This window comes from Silene latifolia, chromosome 7 (genome assembly GCF_048544455.1).
Source record: "Silene latifolia isolate original U9 population chromosome 7, ASM4854445v1, whole genome shotgun sequence".
Taxonomy (NCBI): Eukaryota; Viridiplantae; Streptophyta; class Magnoliopsida; order Caryophyllales; family Caryophyllaceae; genus Silene; species Silene latifolia.
Genome location: NC_133532.1, coordinates 125,588,109 through 125,597,621, shown reverse-complemented (window position 1 = coordinate 125,597,621; position 9,513 = coordinate 125,588,109). Strand labels below are relative to the sequence as shown.

The 9,513-nt window shown below is 35.5% G+C and overlaps 2 protein-coding genes across 2 annotated transcripts; both read right to left on the bottom strand.

The window, feature by feature from the left end:
• Positions 1-2,092: 2,092 nt before the first annotated feature.
• LOC141590730 (cysteine-rich receptor-like protein kinase 44) lies at positions 2,093-2,676 on the bottom strand. The gene is made up of 3 exons (XM_074411294.1): positions 2,612-2,676; positions 2,384-2,528; positions 2,093-2,296 (listed from the first exon to the last, which is right to left on the bottom strand). Exons 1-3 carry the CDS (start codon positions 2,674-2,676, stop codon positions 2,093-2,095), a joined length of 414 nt encoding a protein of 137 aa, XP_074267395.1.
• A 614-nt stretch (positions 2,677-3,290) lies between these two features.
• Positions 3,291-9,513, bottom strand: LOC141593019 (cysteine-rich receptor-like protein kinase 8). Its single transcript, XM_074413950.1, has 7 exons — positions 8,585-9,513; positions 8,177-8,323; positions 5,877-5,998; positions 5,419-5,629; positions 4,977-5,214; positions 4,740-4,890; positions 3,291-3,923 (listed from the first exon to the last, which is right to left on the bottom strand). The coding sequence occupies exons 1-7, from the start codon at positions 9,420-9,422 to the stop codon at positions 3,615-3,617; spliced, it is 2,016 nt and encodes a 671-aa protein (XP_074270051.1). The 5' UTR covers positions 9,423-9,513; the 3' UTR covers positions 3,291-3,614.

Genomic DNA, 9,513 nt, shown 5'->3' with positions numbered 1-9,513 from the left:
TGCGTGTCATATACGGAGTGGTCCAGTGGAGTAACAAAACATAATCTCCATTCTATATGATGGTACCTATCGACGAAATAAGATGACATATGTTCCGTTTGATAAACATTTTGGGTATCTAATTTTGTCAAAGTAGCTTATTTGACCAAAATTTCAGTACCTTATTTTTTTTATAAGCATTTGACAAATAGCTTATTTAACCAAATAAGGTACTGAAATAAAATGTTACCTATAGAGTAGCATTTGAGATTTCAGTTACCTGATTTGATTTGATTTGATTTTCCGTTTTTACCCCTTAAATTTATACTATTAAATAAATATCATATCCTTATACGTCATTTTATCAAAATCAGTTACCTTTTCAGTTAGTTTACCAAACACTTCTTTATATAATCATCTACCTTATCAGTTCCTAATTTTCAGCTACCTTATCAGTTAGCTTTTCATGTTTCAATTAGTTTTTCAGTTTTCAGCTACCTTTTTCGGTTTCAGTTACATTTTCAGTTAATTTTATCAAACAGGGCCATAATTTGTAAAAAATTACAAGATTTACAACGAACTTCGAAAATTTATTTCATTGAATAAAGAAGTTTGTTCATCTCAAGTTCCAAATCCGATTGAATTGCGAGAAGTAACTACGTGGTGTGGTGTATACACAAACAATACAAACATGTAGGAACACCTTTACTTTTCAAACAATTGATCTACACCTACTAACATGTAGGAACATTCATGAAATCAGCTAGCATAGTTGATAAAGTCATGCTAAATGATACTCATGATTTGGGTTCAAATCTCGTCAGCAACAATCCGTCCCTTGACCCTCTAGACCATAATATTGTGGCAAAAAAACATTTTATCTGGGCTCAACATTAGTAATGGATATGTCATTGACAGACCATGGACTGGACTTATCCTTGTTATGGTCTGGCCCAATGGCCATAGACAGGTCTGAAACTCTTGTTTTTAACAAAGAAAGTTGACTTTTTAGGCTAGGGGTGTTAACGAGCCGAGTCGAGCCCGAGCTTGGCCTTGCTTGGCTTGTGCTCAAGAACCAAAACTCGAGCTCGAACTTACCCAAGCTTGAAAAAAATGTACTCTTATTAAGCTTGCGAGCTTTAATGCGAGCTCGAGCCAAACTCGAGCTCAAATCGAGTCTATATATAATTGTTAATTTTTTAATTTTTTTTATTCGCATTATTTTAATAAGAAGCCTCGAAGGTTATATGTAAAAATATTTGGCAAATAACCGAGATATTTGATATGTGTGATACAAATATATAATCATGATAGAATATTTTTATAACATATTAGATATATCTTATATAATCACACAAATTCGAGCCGCTCGCGAGCTTTTCGAGCGAGCCAGCGCTTGCTCGGCTTGACTCGTTAAACTCTCGAGGCGAGCCAGAGTCGAGCTCGCACAAGCCGAGCTTTGACTGAGCCGATCTCGAGATGCTCGCGAGCTGTCTCGTCTCTTTAACACCCCTACTTCAAGCACTAGAAGAGAAGACGAACTGACTCCCAGCTTGTGGACTACTGTCGGCATTGTCGGTCTCTTGTTCGTAGACTGTTGGACGCATAATAACCCGAGTTATATGCATCTTGTCACTTCACTAGTAGAGCATGATTGCCTTATTGTTGGATCGACGATGTCAAAAGCCGCTCCCTCTTTCCATTTTTTCCATGCCTGCATTTTTTCATCTAATTTGTAAGATACTCATTTTTATAAAAGACGGTCTCATGATAAGCTTATCGAAAATAGTTGATGATAGAAACTTGCTTACGTAGCTTATAAGATCCTCAGCATAGCCGGACTCGTAAAGTGTATACATCCGATTTTTATAGCTCTACAAAATGTTCATATATACTACAGATAATGTCACCTTACGACTTTACATAGTGTCTAGTATTTGTATGAACTTCTTGCGGATATTACTTGAGGGAGACGTGCAATTGTTCAATTTCGAAACTAATTCTAGTGTTCTTAGAATCCTTGAACCTATCGACCGCTGATATTTGTGATGGAAAGGTCATTCGTGGGACATGTGGGATTGCTTTGAGTACTAGTACTCGTATCACGCATAAATCAAGTGAAACCCGATTGCCTGGGCTTTTGAAAGTTTGCGCTACTTGAAGCACCAAGCTTTGCAATAACATCAGATATATCCGGTCTATCTTGAGCATATTCCTGAACACAAAGAAGGCCCACATGTATGCATTTTGATATCTCTGCTTCGAAACCTTGGTGAGCTATTAACGGATCAATCACGGAAATGTCATTATCATCATTCTATTGTTTTCATACCTACATTAATGACATATAAGAGGACAATCAAAGGATAAACAAGTGAAATTCATTTATCTAGGGAGGACTTACATATCCTAGAAGGCTCAATGATGACTCGGCAAACCATCTAGTCTTTTTACCGGTTATTATCTCCAATAACAAGACTCCGAAGCTAAACACATCTGATTTTTCAGAGAAACGCCCTTCAATCGCATACTCAGGAGGCATGTAGCCACTGCAATAAGTAATTGTAGAACATTAAGCCAATATATAGTAACTAGTAAGGTAGACCTGGCAAAGCTGACCTGAATGACCTACCCCCATAAGGCTATCCTGAGAGTGTGACCCGAAGTTAACCCAATAGACCGAAATGACCCTATCATTGTTGTAATATTATTTACTTTAACCAAATGTTGTAATTATATTTAATTTTGCCAATTGTTGCAATTAAACTTTTGACTGTATATTATTTTGTACTGCATAATTTCATAATCGTACAACTTTTTTGTTTATAAAAACTAAGGTGAGCGAAGAATAAAGAACATAAATCACAAGGAAATTAATTGTGATGTGAAGTAATGGGGTCCACCATCACTGCTTTTTTGGAAATAAAAAATTAAAAAATAAACTTGTGTATGATGAGGTGGATGCATGAGGTTGCTTTAATTGTTTTGGTATTTATAAAGATAAGATATATCAAAATTGGACATATCACTAACTATCAATTTACTAATAAATAAAAATATTAAAGATAAACAATTCAGTTCAACTCCGATAATTATAGTTGATTCGAGTCAACAAACAAGACGGGTGATTGGTGACATAATGTAAACACGATCATTAAACAACACAGTTTAAATGACAGTATGATGTTTAAGAAGTGAGTTATTCATCTAGAGTACAAGACATATTAATAATAAGAGGTACATCAGAAATTAGCGGTTTAAGAGTGTCTATTTTATTCTTTGAAAAAAGTAAGCCAAGCACCGTATAATGAATTAAATATATAAATTATAAACATGACATTTATAACATCACAAATTCTCATTATAGATGGAGAAATTTCTCTATAGCTATAAACGGGCCAAACATGACATATATAACGTATATTACATTTATTTTTAATGATTTTTATAATAACAATGTTTTAAAAGCAATCCCGCGTAAAATTGCGCGGGTTAAAAACTAGTTCACCTAATTTGCAAATCTCACTGGATAATTCTCTTTATACCTTGGGCTTTTTTTATCACGGCCCGTTAAACTCATGGGCCGCTCCAAAGATAAGTTAAACGTTTAAACCATGTATTTATGAAACATCAATCTATCTAGGCTCAATTTCGCTCAAAGAAACATCATTTGACGAATGAGTTACGACAATGACATTGCCAAAGTTTGGATCGTTTTCGGTCTTGTTGAAGAAACCAGGTTGTCTCGGAACTTGAAGAGAAACATTATTGTTACTCTCCAATGACAGGACTACCGTGGCCATTGTCGGTCTCGCCTCGACTGCCTCTTGGACACACAATAAGCTCAGGTGCACACATTTCATCACTTCATCGCTAGAGCATGAATCTCTTATGCTGGCATCGACAAATGCCAAGGAATTACCCTCTTGCCATAACTTCCAAGCCTGATAACGGATTAACAAGTTACTCCCTCCGTCCTAGTTAATTGTTTAACTAGTTTAGATCCCGCGCAATGAATGCGCGGTATTTATAGACTTTTTATTTTTTTTATTTTTGTATTACTTAATCATGCTAAATTAACAGTTCATTAATTTTTCATATTTCACTTATTATATTTTGAGGAAAAAAATTGAACTTTAAAATTATTCAAGAAAACGAAGTAAAATTGAACTGTAAAATAATTGTGGTATCTCATTAATTATTTATTTTTCTCGTTATTATATTTTGTTTCGAGCTAAAATTAAATTAAAACTGAAAATTAATCTAAGAGGAATGAGTAATGTGCTGAAATACATTTTTTTTTAAAATTATATTTTATACCACAACGCTAATGATTTCAATTTATAAATTCTCTTAACTTTGTTTTTGTTAGAAAAGTAATCAAAACCAGTTATACTTTTGTTTATACATAGTATTAATAGCATGAGTCAAGTCATTATCAAATAATAATATCAATAAAAAATTTAATAGTTTATAGTCTTATATTATTTATATACTTTAATTAAAATATAATAGTTTAGTGTTTAGTGAAAATTATATAATTTTATGAAAATATTAATTTTTATGAAAAGAATTATATAATGAAATATATTATATTATTAATTTCCTTAATTATTTAGTTAATACAATTAAATTATCAATAGTTTCCTTATTTAAAAAGATGATTTTTGGAAGGAAATTTTGTGAGTTCACCTATTTATTTAGTAAATAGGGGATTTTATTAATGGAGATTGCAAATAAAGGTAAGTAATATAACTTACATAGGTTACAAGATTATCACCATAGCTTTCTTCAGGAAATGCGGAGTTCATCTTGCCACTAATGATCTCTAAGACCAATACTCCGTAGCTGTACACGTCTGATTTCGTCGAGTATATCCCATGCATAACATATTCCGGAGACATGTAGCCACTAGTATAGTAGGCAACATTAGTATTGTGAGTAATAATTTTACCAAACTATAATAAACAACCGTGTACAAAATTGGTACTACTTACTATGTACCAACAAGCCTGCTCGTCTTGCTTTGGGACTTATCATAATCAAACATCCTTGCCAAACCAAAATCAGCAATTTTGGGATTCATATCTAAATCCAACAATATGTTGCTAGCCTTCAAATCTCTATGTATGATTTTTAGACCCGAGTCTTGATGAAGATAAAGCATTCCTTTCGCAATTCCTAAAATAATGTTGTAACGCAATCTCCAATCTAGTTGTGCTTGTTTTACTGGATCTGAAACATATAACGAAAATGTAAGTCTTCATATAACTAACTCGCTACACAAGACAACATCAGTTATATGTGATTACATTTTACCATCGAGTCTAAAATCAAACTAATAAACGAATTTTTTTATATAATCTAGAACTTCGTAATATAAAAACCAAGATATAATAGTAGTTCAAGTAAAAGGAGTTATTAGAAGGAGAACTATACCAAAAACAAAGTGGTCAAGGCTTTTGTTAGGCACATACTCATATACCAACAATTTTTCATTTTCGTTTAAGGCAAACCCTAACAATCTAGCCAAGTTCTTGTGGTGAAGCTTGGCTACTAACAAGATCTCGTTCTTAAATTCTTGTGCGCCTTTGCGAGACCTTCTAGATAATCTTTTCACCGCCACTTCTTCCCCATTTGATAATGTACCCTACGTATAAATGTATAATGTATAAGTGTATTAAAATACTGTTAGAATGTTAGACAATATTCCAAATTGATACAAGATTCCTAGCAATAACAAATAACATGCTTAATAATTATATTTCTTCCGTTTCAATCATTTGTTTGACTTTAATTAAAATATTCTTCACAAGAATAAAAAAGATTTATACTATACTGACGTATTATCTTGGTTTTCAAAGAAAAAACACATAAGAATTTAGACAACTACCTACCTTGTAAACGCTACCGTATCCACCTTCACCCAATTTATTCTCATTCAAAAAATCATTTGTTGCGGTTCGGAGGGTTGTCATATCGTATAGCAAAGACTCACGAGTCGTGAAATCCTCTTCACCTATCCCAATCACAAGATTCACAACAAAAAATAGGTATATGTTAATTGATCAAACAAAAATTATATAGATGTATGTATTAACGTTCTATTACCATGTATAATTATTATATATGTATAGAAATGGCTGAACCAAGATTTATTACAGTTAGAGGGAGCGAAAATTTACTAAGGGTGAACTATTGATACGATTAAATATACAAAAATCGAAAATTACATTAAAACTATTATTATATCTCCCACTATAGGAGAGGAGCGGAGGGGGTGACCGCCTTATTAACCCCGTTTATTCCGCTACCATGTATAATGCACATTCGAGAATTTGAGTGACTTGTGAGTAAGACCGATCTATACGATTGTATCGCACAACAACAACAACAACAACAACAACAACAACAACAACAACAACAACAACAACAACATCATCATCAGAGGCTTAATTCCAAAATGATTTGGAGTCGGCTGACATGAATCATTCTTTAGAACCGTACATGGCTGAAAACACATCTCAAAATGTGAAAATATAGAAAAGAAAAAGTGCAAAACAAAAGGGGAGTGAAACATTAATACAAAAGTCAAGGTAAACCTATAGGTTTTAAAATCGAAATCCGGATTTCTTTTATAAAAATTTAGAATTTAAATCGAGAATAAAAATTTAAAACGATTTTGAAAATCGAAATAAAACTTAAGGGTCCGGAATGCCTTTAAAGTGAACCAAGTATTAATATATAAGAAAGTTATTGGTAAAAAGGTGTAATAAATCCGAAAATAACAAACAAATTTTTAAAAATTAAATAAACACATTAAATATTTCAAATAACATCAAATACTAAAAATCCACATGTATCATTTCCCTCCATTGTGCCATCGCCGTCACCATTCCCTCATCAAACCCGAAAAATCTCATATTGTGTTTTATCACTCTCAGCCATGTCTGTTTTGGTCTCCCTCTGCCCCTAACAAACTTTTCAATCTGTTCCTCAGGTCTTCAATCTCCTAACTGGTGCGTCGTCCATAGGTCTCCTTTTCACATGGCCAAACCATCTTATTAGTCGATTTTCCATCATCTTGTCCTCTATTGGCGCCACTTTCACCTTTTCTCTAATCACCTCATTCCTTAATCGATCTTTCCTTATATGACCGCACATCCACCTCAACATACGCATCTCCGCCACACTCATCTTTTGAATGTGACAATGTTTCACGACCGAACACTCGGAGCCGTAAAATAAGGCAGGCCTAATCGCCGTGCGATAAAATTATCCCTTTAATCTTTGGGGCATATATCTTTATCGCCTAAAAACCCCGTAGCACTTTTCCATTTCAACCATCCCTCTTTAATTCTGTGAGCCACATCTCCATTTAACTCCCTATCTTTTTGAATAATAGATCCTAGATATCTAAAAAAATCTAACATTCTAACCCCTCAACAACATCAGTTAGTCTTGCTGAAGACGGGTCGGAGCAAGTGACGGGTAATGCCACTCACAAAACGGATAGGGGAGACAAGGTGGGGCACCCCCATGTGCTTCCCTCTCTCCTCTATTTGGGTTATTTGTGAGAGGAAATGGTATCCGTCACTCCAAAGTGATGGATACGTGCCGTCTTCAATGAGATTTTGTGCAACAACATTTCCATTGAAAATAATACTCCCTACCTCTGTCGATCTCGACCCCGCCACGTTTAGGGGTGGACATAATCCGGTCCGGACCGGAAAAATGGACCGGTCCGGACCGGAATCGAGTGGACCTTCCGGTCCGGTCTCCGGTCCACCATTTTCCAAGATTCCGGTTTCCGGTCCGGTCCGGTCCGGGACCGGTATTTTCCGGTCTGGACCGGTTTGGACCGGAATGCCCGGAATTATTGTTATTTTCATTTTTTTGTTAAAATTGTATTTTTATTCCGGTCCAACCGGTCCAATGGACCGGAATTTTTGGACCGGAATTTGAAAAAGTGGGTAATTCCGGTCCAACCGGTCCGGTCCGGTCTTGGACCGGAATTTTTCCGGTCCGGTCCCGGACCGGAATTTTTGTAATCCGGTCCGGTCCCGGTCCATGAATTTTGCCTATTCCGGTTCCGGTCCGGTCCGGTTTTGGACCGGTGCCCAGCCCCCCACGTTACAACATGGTAGCACAGTCAAAACCAAAATTGTTAAGACTACATATAGGAGGGATTTCATACCAGTTTGATGAGCTTCAGCATCATTCGGCTTACTTTTACGCCGTCTAATGACAAAACAGATGATTATTATGGCTACTAATACGGCTGAAAGAAGAGCTAGTGAAACTGCAATTGCGATCACCTTTGCTGGTGATGTTTTGCTTTTACCTGCACAATTTCAATGTACTTGGAAGCTGTAATTTTGCTCTATGCGTGTTTCGAATGGAACCATAAACATCATATTAGAATTAATATTGTCAAATAAGTATGTCCGAAAATAAATGGAGGTTGAAAGACTAACTGAATTATATGGATACCTTCGTCTTAAGAAAGACTAACTAAATTCACTAACACTTTGAAAAGTACTTCGCGTCACAAGACAACAACCATGTAATTAAATTAAGTAAAAACAAGCTTTGTATAACTTACTAGAGTTCCGACTGGGAGTTGAACTAGGACTAAGTATCACCGTCCCTGTTCCTGTCCCCGTGGTATTGCTCGTTGGCGGTGGCTTCCCCGTCAAAGTAGCTTTACCATTGAAAAACGGATACGTTTCAAATTGAGCATTGCAACTAGGCCGAAATAATGAAGACCCCTTACAAATAGGGAATCTCGCTATCGCTTCTACCAAACATTCCTTACAATCATAATTACTAAGGTCAGGGGTACATTGTACCAACCCATAAACCGTCTCCAAATTTGAATACCCCACCGCACCCGTCCCGTATTTGATATTCGACCCACCACCCGCAGCCTGATTCACAATATTGATCAACATATCATCCGTTATATCCAAAAATTGCGTCACATTTCCCGTAACATTTTGTGTTTCCGATTGTTTCCACCAATGATTATCCAATATACCGAAAAATGACTCGTTCGAGTAACGTACCATACACTCTTTGTACCAAATAATACCCCATTTTTTGTTAGGACAATAGGTAACGGGTAAGTCCGTCATTGTTGCCATGGTGACACAGTTTTGACACGAGCTAGTGCTCTGGTCTCCACGGCAGAGGATGTGACCGTATACAACGTCATTTGTTCCAACACCGGCTGTTGCATTGTAGTAGCCGTAACATTTGGTGGCGTTGGATGTCAGGTCCTGAAAAAGTGTGTTTAGATTGGTTTGGTATTTGCTGTTGCTGGCGAAAGTTGTGTTTGAACAATCGTTAGCAAAATAATTCGCTGCCAATAAAGGCTTTAAATTGATAATCATAGATAATAATATTGGAAAGTAGATTAGCAATAAACTAAATTGAGCCATTATTTTTAGATTTCGGAAACTGATTTGATTTTTTGTTTAACAAATACTCGTATTTATAAACTGTTGTCAAATAGCCTTGATCACTTAACAC

Bases quoted from the DNA above. Each gene is read 5' to 3' on its own strand.
- LOC141593019 (XM_074413950.1), bottom strand. From the start codon at position 9,422: ATGGCTCAATTTAGTTTATTGCTAATCTACTTTCCAATATTATTATCT. The intron at 8,324-8,584 runs GTAAGTTATACA...GAAATTGTGCAG, and splicing joins AACTCCCAGTCGGAACTCTA to GTAAAAGCAAAACATCACCA. The intron at 4,891-4,976 runs GTAAGTAGTACC...CTACTATACTAG, and splicing joins AGCAGGCTTGTTGGTACATA to TGGCTACATGTCTCCGGAAT.
- LOC141590730 (XM_074411294.1), bottom strand. From the start codon at position 2,676: ATGATAGGGTCATTTCGGTCTATTGGGTTAACTTCGGGTCACACTCTC. The intron at 2,529-2,611 runs GTAGGTCATTCA...TACTTATTGCAG, and splicing joins CTCAGGATAGCCTTATGGGG to TGGCTACATGCCTCCTGAGT. The intron at 2,297-2,383 runs GTAAGTCCTCCC...TGAAAACAATAG, and splicing joins CATTGAGCCTTCTAGGATAT to AATGATGATAATGACATTTC.